The sequence below is a fragment of the Lactuca sativa genome, chromosome 9 (assembly GCF_002870075.4).
Source record: "Lactuca sativa cultivar Salinas chromosome 9, Lsat_Salinas_v11, whole genome shotgun sequence".
Taxonomy (NCBI): domain Eukaryota; kingdom Viridiplantae; phylum Streptophyta; class Magnoliopsida; order Asterales; family Asteraceae; genus Lactuca; species Lactuca sativa.
The window spans coordinates 23636815-23658612 of NC_056631.2; the positions used below are offsets into that span (position 1 = coordinate 23636815).

Genomic DNA, 21798 nt, shown 5'->3' on the forward strand with positions numbered 1-21798 from the left:
ACTTTCACAAATATGACTCTTACACATTTTGAACGTTTGAAACACAACATTGTTCCGATATTGCAACAATACCCAAATAACCTCTACCACATTCTTTTTTTTCTTCTTTATTCTCAAGAAATCAATCCAAATAAACAACTCCAACACATCATAAAACAACGGGAATAGAAGATCCAGCCACATAAAAACCTTACCCAAAATCTGATGGCTATTTCACACTTTATAAACACATAAACACATGACTACAATCTTCACTCTAAAGAGAGCACAAATGGCATAACATAGAATGAATATCAATGCCTCTTTCACCAAATTTTCTATGTTCAGAATCCTATCACGAATGACTCGTTAAAGAAGCACATTAAGCTTTATAGGAAACAATCTACACCATCTAGTTTGGACAATATCTTCCTGTAAAATAACAGTCAATATGTTTTCTGGTGTTGCTAACTTCAAAACTCCTATCCAAGCCAATAATCCACTCCCATTTATCTAGACGATCCCTAAAATTCTGTTGATTCAACTGAGAAGTCGTACCTCCTCCTTCACGAAAAGGACGATGCTAAGATAAAGTCCACCTTTCGCCCACCCATTTATCTGCAAAACAATATTCCTTATTTAAATCCAAGACAAAAATCCTAGGAAACCTCACCGCCAACGTATCTTCTCCCAACCACACATCATTCCAAAACTTTGTGGTACCCCGATTGCCAATATGTTTTCGAAAGAAAGAAAAGGGAATAACATGCATATCATTCACTTTATTAAATAAACGAACCATAGAAGTCCACACTCCACCATCTTTCGGTTTAATAGAGTTTGAACCCATCCCGCCATGCACTCCATGAATACTTTGGATCACTTTCACCCAAAGATGATAAAAGATGTCTAATTGTGTTTTATATATTTAATAAAATAAATTAATTAGTCAAATACAACAAAATTTTACAATTTTAACTATGACAAAGAAGGTAATATGCAAATGATATTTAGATGAACATCTCGTAATAATTCTATGTTTTATGAAATTACTAGAAGGTATTATTTTCTTTTGAAAGAGTTATGTCCAATTTACGTAAGAAAAAGAACATATTTACTATTTTTTGTCCCAAACTTTAAACATCTATCCTGTAATCTACTATGTAGCCAATCCTTGGCAGATAATATTTTTAAAATATATAAAATATCATTGAATATTGATTTTAATATATAATCTTCAAAAGTTGGGCTGTTGGAGAATAGTAAATGGCTATAGACAAGGTTTTGAATGGTGTGAGTGCGAAGTCACTAGCTCAATTAAGTTTGCAATGAAATTTGAAGTTAGAAAAATAGTACGTTAGGCCTGCTTCATCTTAAATGTTTATTTATGGTCTCGGATTCAGGAATCATTCTAATTTTGTAATATATATATATATATATATATATATATATATATATATATATATATATATATATATATATATATATATATATATATATATATATATATATATATATATATAGGGAAAAGTGAATATACCCTTAAGGATATATAAACTTAGGTACCCGAACACACCATAATAAGTCATTTTGTTTGATATATTCATTATAATGTTCTTAAACTTCAACCCTAAGTTGATTATTTTCAAGATATTCAAAATTTCCGTATTATTTTTCTCTTAAATCACATCTTTTTGCCGAACACCTATTAGACTATATATATATTGTAGATGAAATGAAAATTATGTAAGAGAAAGATAAATGTTTAATTTAAAATTTTTTTGGAAGTAAATAAAGTTAGAAGTTAAACTATAAGAATATTGGACAATTAGAATGTATTATATGATACAAAACAACGTATTATGGTGAGCTTGGGTACCTAAGCTTATATACCCTTAAGGGTATATTCACTTTTCTCATATATATATATATATATATATATATATATATATATATATATATATATATATATATATATATATATATATATATATATATATATATATATATATATATATATATAAAGTACGGATTTAATGATAAAATAAACGGATAATAACTAAGGATAACCATACATTTCAAACATACTTACACTACTAGAAAACATGGTGTTTTCCTACGGAAAATAGCTACAGAAAATTTCCGTAGCTAATTAGCTACGGAATCGCTACGTATCAGCTACAGAATAGGATGCTCTAGTTTAGTAACGGAATAGCTACGGATGCGAGTTCGTAGCTATTCCGTAGCTAATTAGCTACATAATTGGTACAGATGCAAAATCCGTAGCTATTCCGTAGCTAATTAGCTACGGAATGGCTACGGATACGAATTACCTACAGATTAGCTACGGAGTATGTTTTCCGTTATAATTCCGTAGCTAATCCGTAGCTAAGTAGCTACGGATTAGCTACAGATTTTTAACGGAAAACATACTCCGTAACTAATCTGTAGGTAATTCGTATCCGTAGGTCAGGCACCAAACGTCGTTTTTTTCGCTTCGTTTTTTTCACACCTCTACTATATATAATTATCTATATTTTCACAAACTTGTAGCTATTAATATTGTTCATAAGGTCGTGTGCCCCTTCGGGATCAAGTACTCGTTTCACAGTTTAACATTGTACTTTTCACCAAGTTATGATAGATTATGTTTGTATATGTATATTTATACACATGAAGGATTTGTGGTATATGTGTACGTGTATATGTGTATGTATACGTGTTTGTGAGATGTATGTGAACGTATTCATAAGCATTATAATGTCAAACCACTAAACGAGTAATGCATCCCGTATGTGCACACAACTTTATGAATGATATTAATAGCTATAAGTTGGTGAAAATATAGATAATCATGAATAATAGAGGCGTGAAAAAAGGGAGCCAAAAAAACGAAGTTTGATGCTCGAAAAATCAAAAATAAGAAAATTCTGTAGCTAATTAGCTACGGATGTTTCCTATTTTCGATTTTTTGGGCACCAAGCGTCGTTTTTTTCGCTTCATTTTTTTTTCACACCTCTACTACACATGATTATCTTTATTTTCACCAACTTTTAGCTATTAATATCGTTCATAAAGTCGTATGTCCCTTCGGGATCAAGTACCCGTTTCACAGTTTAACATTGTAATGCCTACACTTTCACCAACTTGTGATGGATTATGTTTGTATATGTATACTTATATGCATGAATGAGTTGTGGTATATGTGTGTATATGTGTATGTATACGTGTTTGTGAGATGTATGTGTACGTATTCATAAGCACTATAATGTTAAACCATTAAACGAGCAAATGGATCCCGTATGTGCACACAACTTTATAAATGATATTAATAGCTACAAGTTGGTGAAAATAAAGATAATCATGTATAATAGAGGTGTGAAAAAAAACGAAGCGGAAAAAACGACGTTTGGTGCCCGAAAAATCAAAAATAAGAAATATCTGTAGCTATGGTAGCTACGGAGTTTTCCGTAGCTATTCCGTAGCGGTTCTGTAGCTAATCCGTATTTATAATTTAGCCACAGGCCATTATGCTACAGCCATTTTTTCGTAGCAATTTCGTAGCTATTCGCTTATAGCTACGGAATAGCTACAGATTGTGCTGTAGTTATTGATTCAGTTTTCTAGTAGTGTTACAGAACTATAAAAGCATCAAAGGAGCCAATGTAACTCTTAAAAGTTTTGTTATTTACATACTTACATAATTGTAAAAGCATCAAAGGAGCCAATGTAACTCTTAAAAGTATTGTTGTTTAAGATAGGACTAGGATAACAATCATTTCAAACTTACTTACATATCCCTAGCTAGTAGCTAACTTTATTTGATAGACATAAAAATATAAAATTCTCGTCAGAATAAAAACTCTGAAAATGAACACGATGCATGAGACACAAATGATGATGTTGCACTATGAGTGTTGGTTAAAAGTTAAAACTGGATATATATATATATATATATATATATATATATATATATATATATATATATATATATATATATATATATATATATGTTCGGGCCTTGGAATTGTCTTAGACTGGTTACGATTGGTCTTGGTTGTTTAATCGTTGTTGGTTGACTAGTCTTGCCCGAATCGACCTCATATTCAACAAATTCTAACATTCATGTATTTGATGTTATAAATTTTGTGTTTTATAAGTTAATTATTGCTTATAATTTGATAATTATTGTGGAATTAATAAAAAGAAGATGTTGTAGGTATATGGTGTAAATAAAATATTTGACAGTGTTAACTAGTATGTTGCTATATTATTATTAAATCATTTATTTATTAAATTTAAGAGGTACATGTTGAATTTGTTTACCTTAGTTTAAGCGGTTGGACTTAAGTGTAACACCGGGCTTTTAAACAAAAGGTACACTAAATTTTTTTTATTTATTTTCAGTAAAACATATTGGTGTACATTTACGTTACAACTCGGTACAAACAGTTATCAACATGAGCGGTTCAAAGAAAATAAAATACAATGATTCGAGTCAGGTTTCACTATCTCTTTTCTTCATTTATTTTTAATAAAACACATTGGTGTACACTTACGTTACAATCCAGTACAAAAAGTTATCAATTGGATCAGTTCAAAGAAAATAAAATACAATGATCCGAGTCAAGTATCACTATTTCTCTTCTTCATTCCCTACTTCTTAAATAAAGTTACCTGCAAAAACACACATCACAAAAGGGAGCTTAGTGAGTAATCATGATTACAAGGCATATAATAATCATAACTCATAAATACACCAATCATCAAAGTGTATAATTTTTTTCAAGACTTATTTATCAACTAAAGATGCACAATTGAATCATTTTCACTGATAACAATAGTAACGAACTCACAACTACTTAAGGTGTCATAGACTCTCACAAGATACTCATTCTCATTCTTACTGTTTATTTCTCTTTCTACTCTCTCTCTCTATCTCTCTCTTTCTCTCTCTCTCTCTCTCTCTCTCTCTCTCTCTCTCTCCGTATACATATTCTCTCCCCTTTCTACTCTTAGGGTGCGTTTGGTTGGCAGGAAAAGAATGGAATTTGAGGGAAAATGATTTCAATTCCCTCGAATTCATGTGTTTGGTTGGACTTAGAGAGGGGAAAGAGATTCCTAAATGAAATAAATTTTCCACCATATGAAGGAAAGTGGATTCCTTCCAAAGTTTGATGGAAAACATTTATCCTCATCAAGGAAAGTTACAAATTACAAAAGTGCCCCCTTACTTATTAGAAAACCAACACCTACCATTACTGTTATCGACCAACAACGACCACTGCCACCACCATCTACTACCACCACCATCGCTACCACCACCGTCGCCGCCACTAGCCACCACCGCCACCATTAACATCACCCACCACCAATAGTCACCGTCACCACCACCACTGCTGCTACCAGCACCATCACCACAACCACCACCACCACCTCTGCCGCTACCACCACCGTCGTCGCCGCCATCACTACCATTACCTACCACCACTACCATCGCTTCCACTATTGTCATCTCTACTGCCACCACCACTACCACTGCCACCACTACCTTGCCACCACCACCACTACTATCACTCACTACCATTACCACTGCCACCACCATCTCTATTGCCACCAACAATAACGTCGCCACCACCACTACTACCACTTTTGCTACCACTATTACCATCACCCATCACTACTACTACTTTCACCACCACCACCACCACTATCTTCGCCGTCACCACTACTACCATCACCTAACACCACTTCCACCGCCAATACCACCACTATTACAACCGCCATCACTGTCGAGATTTTATTATTTTTACAATTTATATAATGATAGTTTACATATAAGTTATAGAATAAAGTAAAAGTAACCAAAATAGAAAAAAGGGTAATTATGTTATTTTATATGGATTTTAATTCCATTTCCTACAAACCAAACATAATCTAGAATTAATTCAAATTCCATTTCTTGTCAACCAAACAAGATATGGAATTGGATTCAAATTCCTGACAGAATCCTTTTCTAATTCAAATTTCAATTCCTTTATAAACATTTTGCAAACCAAACAACACCTTATTCTTTCTACTCATTTTCTAGACTCATTCTCCTTCTTTCTCTCCACCTTCTCTATCTCAATCGATATACATATACTCTAACTTTCTCCATCTCTATGCTCACTCTCTATATCTCTTTGTCTCGATACTCATACTTTATTCTCTTTTTGTCTCTATACACTTACTCTCTCATTCTCTCCCTCTGTGGCTCATTACTTCTACTTAATCTCTCTTTATATCTTTATCTCCATCTCTCTTTATATCTTTATCTCTATATTTATACTCTCTCTCTCTCTCTCTCTCCCCCATTTTCTCTCTCTTTTACTCACTCGTTCTATCTCCATACTCATATTCTCCCTCTACACTCACACTCGCTCTATCTCTATACTCATACTCACACTCGCTTTATCTCTATACTTATATTCTCGCTCTACACTCACACTCGTTTTATCTGTATACTCATACTCATTCTCTATACCCACACTCGCTTTATCTCTATACTTATATATATACACTCACACTCGCCCTATCTCTATGCTCATACTCTCTCTCTCTATCTCTCTCTCTCTCTCTCTATATATATATATATATATATATATATATATATATATATACACTCACACTCTTTCTATCTCTTTAAATCTCAATCATGCTAGCTCATCGACGCATATAACAATACTCTATTATGTATCGTGGTAACACTTGCTCCTTAACCTCTATAGTATTATACAATTATGCATCTGAACCATAGTTACTCATTAACGCATCATTTAATACTCTATTTGTTAGGGTGAAAAGTTCTCCTTGGATGTGATGTAGGCTTACTCTTTTATATTATGTAATGGGTTTAGATTTTCCTATAAATAGGAAGTGAGTAGCTCCCATTTATGTAAGAATCTATATGAGAGATTAGTCTAGTGAGAGAAATATTGTATGACCTACTTTGTAATATCTTGCTAGATTAATGAGAGCTTAAACCGTTTTATTTACATTGTGTGCTCTTGATATGATTTGATTCACTTGATCATTATATTTTCGTATTCATAATCATAATCAGGTCACTACAATTGGTATCAGAGTGGGTGCTTGAAGTTTTCAAGAAATTGATCCATGATGATATTTTTGATTGAGTGAATCATTAATCAAACTTCATATTGTAAGTTTTCTTTCTTTGAAAGTGCTTTTGGTTATAGAAATCGAATTAGTTCTTTCATCTTGATTCAAATTCATATTTCTCTCTCTAGAATTCATGTGATTTCCAATTTCTCTCTTTAGAATTTATGTCAAGATCACTTTCTCTCTCTAGAATTTTTTTCATATTCGCTTTCTCTCTCTCTCTCTCTCTAGAATTTGATTTGAATTCGTTTTCTTTCTCTAGAGATTTTCAAGTTCTTATGATCTTTTTCATTTTTCGAATTTGAAAATGGAAGAAACAATTGGTGAAAAATGGTTTGTATGGATATAAGATTATTCATATTTATTCACTTTTGAAGGACTTATCAATTGTTTTACAACTGGATATCTTAAAGACAATTCACTCATTTCTTGTGATGAAAGAGATGAATGTGGAAAGATGATTGGTTATCCTCTTGATCATGATAATCATAAAGTTTTGATTAATCATTTGGTTACAACTTATCATTAGAGAAAAAGGAAGAAGAAAAAAGATGAAATCAATAAAAAATTTCGTCTTGATGAATGCAAATATGGTGTCAATGTGCTTGCACTTTACCCGGATGTTCATGATGTTCAAGACAAAGGGATTCAATGTGATTCTCATGAAGTTGTAAAGTTTTTTTTTCAGTTGGATTTCAAACCGATGATTGTTTGTGTTCTTGTGATTCATTTGAAGGAATGGTGCCTTATAGAATGCCTTCAATCCAAAATGTTCAAATGCATCAAAATCCAAAGGATGTGATTCAAAATTGCAAAGTTGAAGTTGTCAAGAATGATGTTGTTTTTGGATTCAAAAATTCTAGATCAAAAAAGTGGAAAAAGAAGAAGAATAAGATGATGAAAAATAAAACCAAGAAAATTTAGGTTTTTAAGTAAAATTCTTCAAATTTTATTTTGATGCAGAAATCAATGAAGAAAATTTGGATCCCTAAGCAACAGTCATAAAATGTTGCAATGGTTTTTAATTTCAAAGCCAAAATTGTTGAAGATTCTCAACTTCAACATGAAGATGAAGTTAGATCTTGGAGAAATGAGAAGAAGATCCATGGATGGTACAATGTGCATCATGGATGGTAAAATGTGTAATTTGGAAATTTTCTAATTCCTACCAAGGAACCTAGATCTTCCATGTTCGATTCATGCGTTGCAAATGGGAAAAGGATTTTCAAGGAGGTTTCACAAATTCTCAAATGGATTCTGAAAAATTATTGTTGAGACCGATACCTCGGTTATTGAAGAAACAATGAAGAATTGAAGATGATACCAAATTTGCTCAAAATTCATGATCTGCTACTGTTCATAGACTCACTTAATTGGAGTCCAAATTGCAAATCATATTTCACTATTCATCAATCCATCAATTTGAGCCCAAAACATAATTCAAACATTGTTCATCTTTTAAGCCCAAATGGAATTTGATTTCATTATCTACTATTTTCTCTTGCATCAGGCACATAAATCACGTTCTTCACTCGAAAGTAAATTCCAGGTTGAAATTTAGAAATTTTGGTGTTGATTCTCGATTGGAAACATGAACTGGAATGAAAGTTTGATTGTGATGTTGTGCTTGATAATCGAAGTCGATTCAATATGAGAGAGTCAAGCTAAAAGTAAAAATCAATTTTTTTTTATTGTGATTCAGTGACTAGAAGTAAAAATTGTTTGTTGAATGCTTGAATTGAAATTAGATGATGAGAGTTTTATTCGAAATCAAGTTTGTGATTGAATTAATTTTGGAATCAAAAGTGATATAGGTTTGATATCGTGTCTTCATGATTGCAGTAGACGTCTTGAGATGTTTGGTATCGAATTGTAATTGAATTTTGATGATGAATGGTTTAGAGTAAACATGGAATTGAAAGCCATCAGTCGAATATCATTTGGTTGTGGAATTGAAAGTGTCAATTATGAATGATTTGGTTATAGTTGAAAGTCAAGACCTTGGAATCGAAAGTTTTTGGTTTGTATGTCGATTTGAGTTTACCAGTTGAAAGCAATCTCAATTTCTATTTCAACTTGTAAGTTGACAGTAGTTTCGAGTCAAAAGTTAATTTTCGATTTGATTTTGATTGATAAAGGATTTGTAATGAAAGTAAAGAATTGAGAGTTTGAAGTCTCGATTTTCATTGGTAGTTGCTTGAGTTGAAAGTGTCTTGAGGTCCATAGTCGAAAGCCACAAAGTTTGAAGCACATCACTGGAGTTGAAAGTGAATATATTGATAGTCGAAAATGGTTCTTAGGATCGAAAGCGAAAGTGTAAGAATCGAAAGTTATTTCGATTTCGATTACTGAGTCGAAAGCCAAATGGGTAGGAATCGAAAGATTGGATTCGAGTCGACATCAAAATCCAAAATATTCATGGAATCGAAAGTGATTTGAGGTTATTAGTCGAAAACAACATAACTTTGGATCGAAAGATAATTCGAGTCGAGAGTTCTACTGATTTTGTTGTGTTCTTTCGAGTGTGGAAACGAATTGGGGAAGAAAATTCAAATTTTTGCATTTGGTACCTCATCTTTCAGTATTGGAACAGTTTATACCCAGTTTCGAAATTAGGGGTAAACTTCAGTGACGAGGGAAAATATTACAGATTTGGACCCTGAAGTTTATGCGAAAATGCACTTTATACCTACTTTCGCATTTGGGGTAAAGTTTCGCATCTAGAATGAGTTTGAAGCTGATTTTTCGCGATTGGTCCCTGAAGTATTTGCGAAAATAGCTGTTTGTACCCATTTTTCGAAATTCTTGCAACTCCACCCAAAAGTCGAAATTTTCACAACTCTTGAAGATTTTTCTCGGCTTTACGTGATTTTTTTGGTGCAAGATATTTCATGGTATATGAACAATGTGTGTTCATTTTCGAGTCTGAGAATTCAAAGATTTGAAGACATTGGTGTATTTTTTTGGATTTTCTCGGATTGAAGAGTTTCATTTTTGTCACACATCGAGGGGGAGTTTCGTATGGTTTATTCCTCTTGTGTTTCTTATGCCTTTTCGGGTTTTATAATAATTTGTTGATTATAAAAAGGGAGAGAAAGTTTAAATGATTATTCGAAGCTTTTTGGATATTCTTTTTCAAAGCGGATTTGAAAACCGGTGTTACTTCGAATGGGAGTTGGTCTTGATCGCTTGGTTCTCATTTGGATATTGAAGCCAGGATATCCAATCCTAACTTTGAGGGGGGGGGGGAATGTTCTGGTGCAATGTTCTCCTTGGATGTGATGTAAGCTTACCCTCTTAGATTGTGTAATGGATTGGGCTTTTCCTATAAATAAGAAGTGAGTAGCTCCCATTTATGTTAGAACCTATATGAGAGATTAGTCTAGTGAGAGAAATATTGCATGACCTACTTTGAAATATCTTGCTAGATTAATGAGAGCTTAAACCATTTTATTTACATTGTGTGTTATTGATATGATTTGATTCACTTGATCATTACATTTCCGCATTCATCATCAAAATCAGGTCACTACACTATTTTATATCTCGACTGTACTCACTAAAAATATAATACTTTGCTATGCCTCTCAATTATGTTTTTCTAATTACTCAAATAGTAATAAAGTACTATATTTCTCAATTTCTCCACTTAATGTATAATATATCATTAGATAGATATAATTCTCAATTATAACAATTATTGAACTTATATGACAACAATAAATAGAATTTTAGATATTATACTCTACTCTAAGCATACAAAATAATTATCACATATCTACATAACAATTATTAAGAGAAAGATAAGGTTACTCACTTGGTTAACTACTAAAGAGTAACTATTATTATGACCTCCATCTTTATGCAACATTCCAATTTATTACTTGTCCAACTATATTTGGAAAATATATAAGGTTCATTAGAACTTCTCCAATCTCATCACTATATCAACTACAATGATCAATTACATGACCACTAACCAGACTTAGTAACCATATGTCACCAAACTAGTCAAGCTTGTGATACAATCACCTAACGAATTAACCCCATAAGTCGTTAACTCAATAAACATGTAACACCCTTTTTCTAGAATGGATTAGATGGTGACCTAAAGGAGACAAAGTTATGGTTTTTGGAGAAAACCCACATGCAACGGTGTGGCATCACAATTTAGTGAAGAATGTGTCTGGCTTGTTTCTCATGGTGTTTAACCTTAACTTTAGGGCTAGTTCACTCTCTTCAGCCTCCACCTCCTATCTCGAAATCCTAGCCCTCTTTGAGTGTTCTTGAGGTGTTCTTGGCCATTTAAAGTCTCATTTCTCATGTATTGGTGTGGATCTTGATGATCAAGTTGCTTGCAAAGTGTTTTGGTTAAGAGCTCAAGTGTAGATCCAACAAAATGACTTGATTTTTGGACCATTGTTAGTATAAAGCTTCAACCTTTTCTTCTAGATTGTTAGATCTAGCTCATTGTTAATTTTTATACTATTGGTCCCTTTTTGGTGGTGTGCTTGGAGTTGAGATTACTCCATCCCCTTCTAATCTCTAAGAACTATCTCCTGGACCTTTTCTTGTTTGAATGTTGTTAGCTTGATCTTGTCCTTAGAACTACGCATGTTTTGTGAAGGATTTATGCCATTTTGGTCTTAGGGATGTTGATCTTGCTTTGGTGAGAGGTCATAATGGATAAAGTTGAAAACTTTATCCATTAAGTCATTGGAAAGGATTAGATATGAAGTTTTGAGCCTTGATCTCTAAGGATTAAACTCTTAATGAAGAATTGAGGAATCTGCCAGCAGCAACCATGGTGTGGCCAAGGAATGACCATGGCGTGGTGGAGTCCATCTTCACAATTGTTTTGTCAAGACATGATCATGTCATGACGACGGAGGGTCTACGATGTGTAAATGTACTGCATGTCGTCTATTTTGTCTAGTCATGCCCACGATGTAGCCAAGAGGTCTCCACGTCATGGTGGTTATTGACTTGGTTGATCATTGACTTTGAAAATTTTGACTTGGGGTGAAACTTGGAGGATTTGATTGTTGATTGATGATTTATCACTTTTAGTGTTATCCGGTTCACAGGATTGAGCAGTGTAAAGGGTAAGAGTGTTGTTGTGCTTATCCGGTTCTTTAACTTAGGTGAGTTTCTCACTATACCATGTATCCCATTGTAGATCCTTTACATGGTAGGATATAGGTACTGTTAGAATACAAGTATGCTAGTTAACAAGGATAACTCCTTGTTATGTATGTATAGTGTAGGACACTTGGTTTCATGGTATGTTATACCGGTAGGTACTTGCCTAGTTAACATATGATACTATTAGGAGTTATGTTTGGTAAGGATAACCGGGGAATGCCAATTATCAGGATTATGTATGTATGAACAACGAAAGACTTAATTGAGAAGTGGTCAATGACAGGGTAACTAGGTAAGTCTAGTTTCCAAGGGAATGTAATATGATAGTTTATGTCATGTGTTATGTTACATGATGATGTGGTAATGATAGCATTGGTTTTACATAGTTTAAGTTGGATAGCCTGAGAAATCTTGGTCTAATGCCTTATTGTGATGTTCTTGTTTGATTGTTCTCTCTCGGGTGGATCATATGTTCGACTGTCTGTTTGATCCCTAACTAAATATGACTTCATGAATTATATGAAAGTCCATGATTTGTCTAATGGAAATGTATGAAAGACCAGGATCTAGCTAATGGAAATTATATGAAAGACCAAGATCTAGCCCCTGACAGTTATATGAAAGACAAGGATCTAGTCCCTGACAATTGTATGGAAGACCAAGATCTGGCCCCTGGCACTTGTACAAGTAAGGATCATGATCTGGACCATAGCAACAAGTGATGGTATGACCATGATTTGGCTTATGGAAAGATGTGACTGTAAGACTATGATTTGGTCCATAGCATTCACTTGGGGATGGAGTGGACCTGTTACTTAGTACATGATTGTTACGTATGTTTTATGTATGTTAATAGAAGATTGGTCAAGTTGGCGTTAGAGCCAAAAGCTTGTGTGGATATATATATATATATATATATATATATATATATATATATATATATATATATATATATATATATATGATGCAATATGTGTTATATTAGCGAAATCACTAAGCTTTATGCTTATATTTATGGATTAAACTTTTAGCAAGGTTTTTGTGAGAAAAGATTAGTGGGACTTCACACATGCATCGAAGATATTTGTTTCTTCGGTTCTATGAACTTAATATGATAATGTATGGTTTTCAATCAATCAAATGCTAGTCAATGGTTTTTGAAACAAAGGTTTAATTGTTTATTTTATTTTAAAATGGAAAATCTCTTTGTAATTTTTGGGACATTACACGACAAATCTCAGTAAATTAGGGTATTTAAGCTAAAATGACCAGATTAACATTTATCAAATTACCGGTCATGGAATCCTGTTGTAGAGTTTGTAGTTTATGTCGTGTCAACTTGTATTGGTTTAGTTCGTATTTGAAATTGTCTTTACTTTGTGTTAGTCATGTTGCGATCTAAGATCTTTTTGTTACCTTAAGTTCATAGCTTTGCTGTTGACTTGATATGCCTTTCTAATATTCATGTGAAGCCTATATATATGGATATTGGTTTGAATAATGAGTAAGAGTTGTTTGGACATAATTTATGGTTTATACTTTAGTTTTGATAGCTTTTAGATTTCTCGGTCTAGGACCGAAAACACCATGTTTTCAGTGGTGTTTGGACCGAAATCACATGGTGATTTCGGTGGGTTCAATAATGATTTCGGTTGGGCTTTGGGCTGGACCTTTGTAATTAGGTCTAGGTATTTATATGGCATTGTTACAGTCGTGTAAAGGGTTGGTGATTCCATAAGCTGATTTCGAGTTTAAAAAGAGATAGATAGAACCGAGAGACAAAGAGATCATATGTATCTGACTGTTGATTAATAATAGTGTGCATTGAAGATTCAATAATAGTGTTCTTAATTGATTATAACTGTTTTGCATTGATCATTGGATTGGGATTCCGCACCAATTCTAGTTATTTCGATTGATACGTAAGATTGGGTTTTACAGTTGGTATCAGAGAAAGGTTTGGTATCAATCGAATTGGCCTAAAGTTTAAACGTTTCTTGTAATTATCGTGGTATTTTTGGTGTTTTTAAGTCCTTTTTGACGAAAAAGTGTTGTTGTTCTTCGCGTTCTTCATTTTATTGGAGACTTTGATTGAAAATGGTTTTGTTAAGTTACCAATTTTGTGTTTCCAGTATTTTGTGGGAGTTTTCGATTAGATTTGGACGTTTTCGGCGGCATGTTCAAGTTCTCGGCTAGGTTTCAGGTGATTTCGGCGGCTACCAGTGTTCTCGGTCAACAACTAGGTCAATCGTCTAGTTCTCGGTCAAGGTTTTCGGTTAAAAAGTTTTTGGCCAACAATCTGAACTTTTTGATTTTTTGGTCAAACCTAGTAGTTTTCAGTTAATCATATATACTTTTTGGTTTACAATGGACTCATACAACACTTCTCTTTCTGCAATGCAAAGTGATCTTGATTCAGTTATGGGGACAACAACTCGAATTCCCCGGCTGCTGACTGCTGATGGATTTCCTGAATGGAAATTCATATTTGAGAAGTATGTTAAGATAAAAGATATCAAAGTGTGGAGAAGCTTTCTGAGAGGTCCAGTCAAGATCACAACCACTTTGGACGATGAAGCTAAAACTGTGGTTGATAAGTTAATAGAGGACTACACCAATGAGGATTTTGACAAAATTGAAGATGATGAGAAAGCACTGGCTATTCTTACAATGGATTTATCTCGTTACATTGCTCAAGGTTTCAGGGAATACAAATCGGTTAAGGCTCTGTGGGAAGCCTTGATTGAGGTGTATGAAGGGAATGAGGATATGAAGCAAAGCATACAAGATTTTCTTCATCAAAGGTTCAACATGTTTAATCATGTTCTTGGGGAGACTCTTGAAGTCCGATTGCAGCGCTTTACTACTCTCAACATAGAAATGAGCATTGTTGGAATTGTGTTGTCTCGCTCTTAGATTAATAAGAAGCTGCTCAATTCACTTCCTAGGAATTGGGATATGAATGTGTCTGTGATCAAGAAGACAAAAGACCTAAGCAAACTCTCTCTTGCCAAAGTGATGGCTATCATCAATGCATGTGACATGGAAGACAAGCAGAGAGAAATTAATCATGTCAATTCCTACTCAACTGCAAGCTTAGGAGCATCCACTAACAGTTCATTTTCAGTTGTATCATCGCATCATGCTCCTCCATCATTTGGTCTTCCAATGGCATCTCCAATTTCTTCTGTGTCAAGTTCCACCTCACAGACTCCAGCGGCTGCCAAAAGAGCTGATGAAAATGGCTATGATGGCTGGATTCATGAATTTCTACAATGCCTTTATTGCTGGTGAATTAGTTCCTCCAGTTACGATTGGAGAACTCGGTCAAATTCATCCTGAGGATGTTGAAGAGATGGACATAACATGGCAAATTGCTATGGCAGTGTTCAGGGCGAAGAAGTTCACTCAACGAACTGGAAAGAATAACTGGGGAGTAAATGTGTTGGATTAGTGTCTAAGCCCATAACTATTTTGGTATGTACTTGACCCGATTGCGAGCATGGTCCTTTTGGGTTGCCTTCACCAAAGCAACTTGATAGTATGATTTATGGAGAAAGATATTAATTATGATTTATTAATATATGAATAATATATTAAAAGAGAAATCATATAGTTTAATTAATATTATTAGTCAAGAATTAATGAGAAATAGTTTTGTGACTAAAAGACATTAATTAAATAAAGGGGACTATAACTGTCATTTGTGTGATAGTTGGATATTGGGCTAATGGACTCCATAGAGGATGGAGTGGACGAAATCTATGGGGAAACCCATAAGAATTCGTCCAATGCCTCTAAGGAGGTAGTCTATGTGCTGCTTAAGGCCTAAGCAGTCAAATTAGGGTTTCCTAGTTCAATACCCTAATAGCCTCACATATTTAAGGACCCCTAGGGTACCAAAATCGTGGCTAAGCATTCCTTAGGGTTCTTGGACGTTTTTTGGTCCTCTTTCTCTTCTCCTAAGTCATCCTCTTGCTCTTGGTGTTTGTGAGCCATTAGAGGTGTGACATTTGTGACACTAAGTTTTCAGAAGCCAATTACAAGGAGGAATTGAGATTGTTATTGCTACATAACAATCAAGGTAAGATCTAAACCCTATTCTTATGTTAATATCGATGCTAGATTAAGGGTTTATGGCTTTGGATAATTATTGCATGATTCATTAGACAAACTAGATCCAAAGCTTTAGGGTTTGCATGTACACCATAGGAATGATGTAGTGCTCAAAACCCAACAGAATCTGGATAAGAAAGTGGGTTTCAACAAGAGTAAGCTGAGGTGTTACAACTGTCACGAGGCATGTCATTTTGCTCATGAGTGCACTAAGCCAAGAGTGGAGACTAATGCTGAGAGGGCATTAGTTCCAGCTGGAAACAACAGAGAAGCGCGTCCAAATAATGAGAATGCTATGGTGGCACAACAGTTCTCGTGTGAAGATTATATGTAATCCCGCAATCATTCTGAAGATGGAAGAGCTAATCTTGCCCATATTGAAAATGGTGAGGATGCAGATTTGACTGAGGAAAAAATGATGGGTTTGCAGTTCGCTTTTATGGTCTCCACCACTCCTACCACCAAAGAGGTTAGTGAAGTTTCATGCTCTAAATCTTGCGTAGATAAAGTTAATAAATATCGTGAACAAAACGAGTTACTAATTAGAGAAGTTTTCGATCTTAAAAATGAAATCTATGAAATTAAGAAAGTAAACATGCCCCTTAAAGAAAAACTAGATGCTCAAAATAAAGATTTAATTAGGCTTAGGGAGGAATATAGCACAAAATGTGTTCACCATCGTTATGATAAAGAGGAAATTGTCAAATTAACAGCCGAACTTGATGCGTTCAAAGCTAAATTTAACTTTAAGAAATTTGATGTATCAAGTGAGATAGTTGAATTTATGACAGAGAAGCAATTGAAATGGAAAGATAATCAGAAAAAGGGTTAAGGTATCATAGTGTTCCACCTCCATTTAATGATAATTATGTTTCTACCTCTAAGACCATAGAAACAGAAAGACCTGCTCAATATGGCCAACCCCTGTATCAAATTCAGCTAAGACGGAACAATCTGACCCCACTAAAAGTGTTGAGGTGAACGATACTGGCGTCTCTACCTCATGTGCAGATCAACTATTAGTGGAAGATGAGGACAAGGAGGACTTTTATAATGCTAGCTCTATTGAAAACATTTCAAAGAATAACGTTTCTTTTTCTTCTATTTCAAATAATTGTGTGAACGAAGATATTAAAACTGTTGTTTTGGATTCTTTTGAAAATTATGGTGATGTTGCTTTTAATTCAAATTCAAATAGTCATGTTTTTGAATAATTTAAACCACGTAAAGTTGTGAAAGAATATGAAAAATGTAAATGTGCATGTGGAAATTCGTTGAAATAAGACTCTTTTGGACCAGGACCAAGCTCCAATAACACTTTCTTGCAAAGAAAGACTTGTTTTAATTGTGGGACTCCAAGTCACATTGCTAGAAACTATCCACATCATTCACATGCTCCCTTCTCTAAATTTGGATGGACGAATGTGCCAAGGGAGATCTTCCAAAAGAAATCATTCAAGGTCACGTCCCCGTGATAACAATTGGAATAATGACAAGGCCAAGAATCAGGCCTTCAAGAACAAAACAAAAGCTAACTCGAGAGATGGCTCAACCAAACCAAATCAAGTGAGGTCAAAGTCATCTTAAGGGTCATCTTCTAGCTCACACTCACAATACAAGTCTAAATCAAAAGGTAGTCCCATCCCAAAGGTAAGTGAAAAAGGTCCCATTCGGTCCAACAAGAAATTAAGTGAAAAGGTCGCATTCAGTCCAACAAGAAAGTACATAAAACAAATTACCAATGGGTACCCAAATTCCTTTCTTCCAAATCATCAATTGGTCCAGAGAGTTCTATAAATTCTTTGAAATCATTATTTGATAAACAAGATATGGTATGGGAAAGAGTATCCCAAGTTGATAGTAATGGTCAATCCAATTTCCAAATAGATTGGGTTCCCAAAACTAATTAATCCCGCAACATGTGTAGGAACAGCTACGAAGGAATATCATCAGAACTTGGTATGTTGATAATGGTTGTTCCCGGCACATGACATGAGACATATCACAATTGCACGAAATTCAAAACATTAATGGTGGTTATGTCTACTTTGCGAGAGTAGAAAAGAGAAAGATCACTCAAATGGGGACTGTTACGAACAGTGTGTTGAACTTTGAAAACGTCAACTTCGTTCTGGAATTGAAGCATAGTTTGCTAAGTGTCTCTCAAATCTACGATAGATACTTTTCAACTCATTTCACCAAGAAGGAGTGTTTAATTCTAAAGCTTGGTATTGTCATACTAGAAGAATGGATCTTGGTGAGATCAGAACGTCAAAACAACGCCTATATAATGGATATGAATAACATCCCAGAGAACGTTACCTGCTTGTTCTCAAAGATTTCTGAACATAATGCCATACTCTGGCATCGTCGCCTATGTTACGCGAATGCAAAGAATCTAAATCATCTTGCCAAAAGTGATCCTGTTCGAGGGTTGCCTATAAAAGATTTTGTCACCTTTAAGAAGTGTATGTCCTATGCACAGGGAAAGCATCATCGAAAACCGCACAAGCCAAAATTGGTCAACTCAATCGACACACTTCTTCAATTGCTTCATATGGATCTCTTTGAACCAGTCAATGTTCTTAGCATCAACAAAATCTTGTATTATCTGGTTATAATAGATGATTACTCATGTTTACCTGGGTATTCTTTCTGAAAAACAAAAGTGAGACTGCAGACTTGATCAAGAGGTTCATCGTCCTGATTGAGAATCAGACTAATGAAAAGATGAAAGGCATCCGATGTGACAATGGGACAGAATTCAAGAATGCTATTCTGGACCATTTCTGTGCTTAAAAAGGGATACATCACCAATACAGTGCTGCTCGCACACCTCAACAAAACGGTGTTGCTGAGAGAAGCAATAGAACCCTAATTGACGCTAGTAGAACAATGTTGTGTGACTCTAAATTATCGGTGTTCTTCTGGGCTGAGGCTATCAATGCCGCATGTTATGTTCAAAACCGAATTCAAATCAACAAAAATCATATCAAATGCTCTATGGTCACAAACCAACGGTTGCTCATTTCCGCCCTTTTGGGTGCCCATGCACTCTTCTTCATATCGAAACCACTCCAAAGTTCAATTCAAAGGTTGACGACTGCTACTTCGTTGGGTATGCTGGACGCACTGCTTATCGGGTCTATAATAAAGATACCAAGCAGATCGTGGAGTCCTTTGATGTCCGTTGGCTAGAAGAAAACGAGTCAGACACTTGAGTCGGCCCTGATTGGTTATTTGATTATGCTGAATTGTTTAAACCATTTATGTGTTTTCTGATAATGTTTCAGGTTCTCATCTAAACTTGTGTGGATCAAGTAGGGACGATGAAGAAGATGTGATCATTGCTAAACCCATCAAGCCATTGATACTGCAGGATGAATCTACAAGCTCGAATAGTGGCACTCCAGATTCCCAACCATCAAATGATGACACACCTGCTGAATCTCCGGAAAAAGCTGACGACTCACTGGTTTTGGAAGAAAATGTTGCCTCTACTGAAAATGTTTCCTCTGACTCTGCAGAAACTTTTGATTCTACTTTTGTGGATTTTCTCTTTCTTGGTGAATTCCTGATGAGTATGTGGCAAGTACTTCATACGACTTCCGATCATCAGATATAAGTGTTTCAGCCACATGCAGGGTGGAGAACATCACGAATCTTCCAGTCTCTTCTCAAGCAGTGGATCATGAGATTCCGTCATGGATTCAGCGCGACCATCCCATCGAAAATGTTATAGGTTCCCTGGCGGATGGAGTCAAAACCAGAAACCAGAGTGGATATGTTAACTAATGTCTATATTCATGCTTCATATCCCAAATAGAGCCAAAAAACATTGAGATGGCTCTTAATGAACCAAGTTGGGTGGATGTCATGCATGAAGAGCTGAATCAATTTGAGTAGCTAAAGGTTAGGCAACTGGTAGAACTTCCTGAAGGAAAGAAGTCCCTTGACATAAGATGGGTTTTCGCAATAAGCAAGATAATAGTGGGGTGATTGTGTGAAACAAGGTGCGTTTGGTTGTTTGTGGTTTCAGGCAAATAGAAGGTCTTGATTACATAGAGGTATATGCTCCCGTGGCTCGATTAGAAGCAATTCGTATCTTCTTAGCATACGCCTCCTACATGGGTTTTACTATATACCAAATGGATGTTAAGACTGCTTTCTTGTACGAAGAAGTAAATGAGGAAACTTACGTTGATCAACCTCCTGGTTTTGTTGACTCAAAATTTCCAAATCATGTGTACAAGCTGGACAAGGCACTTTATGGTCTTTATGAAGCCCCTCAAGCTTGGTATGCCACTTTTATAGAGCATCTTTTAACTCATGGGTACACAAGAGGCATGATTGATCAGACGATGTTCATCAAAAGAGTGAAGGAAGACCTTATTGTTGTCCAAATCTACGTGGATGACATCGTTTTTTGGGTCAACAAATAATGAATTATGCAAAGATTTTAAAAAGTTCATGAAGATGAGGTTTGAGATGAGTTCTCTAGGCGAAATGACAATGTTTCTAGGATTGCAAGTGCGTCAGGATTCTTCTGGCATTCTACTGCATCAAGGCAAATATGTTGATGACATGTTGGAGAAATTCGGGTTCAAGGATGCAAAAGTTGCTTCTACTCCCATGGCTGAACGACCTCTGTTGACATCAAATTTGGATGGAGAATCGGTTGATCAAACTATGTATCGATCTATGATTGGTTCTCTGATGTATCTGACTACTAGCAAACCAGATATACTTTTTGTTGTCTGTCAATACATGCACAATCAAGCTATTCCTAAACTTTCTCATTTAATTGCTATCAAACGAATTTTTAGGTACCTTAAAGGAATACCTAAATTAGGTCTCTGGTATCCCAAAAATTGTGTATTTGATCTTTATGCTTTTACTGACAGCAACTATGGAGGTTGTGACATTGACATGAAATCTACAAGTGCTGGATGTCAATTGTTGGGAAATAGACTAATCTCGTGGCAGTGCAAGAAACAACAAACTATGTCCAATTCAACAACTGAGGCTAAATACGTTGCTGCATCTACTTGTTGTTCTCAGGTCATCTAGATGCAATATCAACTACACGATTATGGTTTGAATTTTTTTTGACACTCCTATCTTCTGTGATAATAATGCTGCTATTCAAATTGTTAAAAATCCAGTTCAACATTCTAAAACCAAGCACATCGATATTCATGTTCATTTTATATGAAACTGTTTTGAGCGTAAACTTATTCATTTGGAACAAATCCACACTGATAATGTGGCCAATTTGTTTACAAAACCTTTTGGAAAAGCTCGTTTGGATGTGCTTCTGAGTTTTCTTAAAATAATTCGTTTTGAAGACTAAAAGTTTTTTTTGTTGGTACATTTTGTATTTTAATTTTGTTC

General features: G+C 34.8%; 1 protein-coding gene across 1 annotated transcript; it reads left to right on the forward strand.

Annotated features, from left to right (window-relative positions):
• The first annotated feature begins 20910 nt into the window (after positions 1 to 20910).
• Positions 20911 to 21474, forward strand: LOC111900347 (uncharacterized mitochondrial protein AtMg00810-like). The gene has a single exon (XM_023896220.1). It carries the CDS (start codon positions 20911 to 20913, stop codon positions 21472 to 21474), a length of 564 nt encoding a protein of 187 aa, XP_023751988.1.
• The last annotated feature ends 324 nt before the right edge of the window (positions 21475 to 21798 follow it).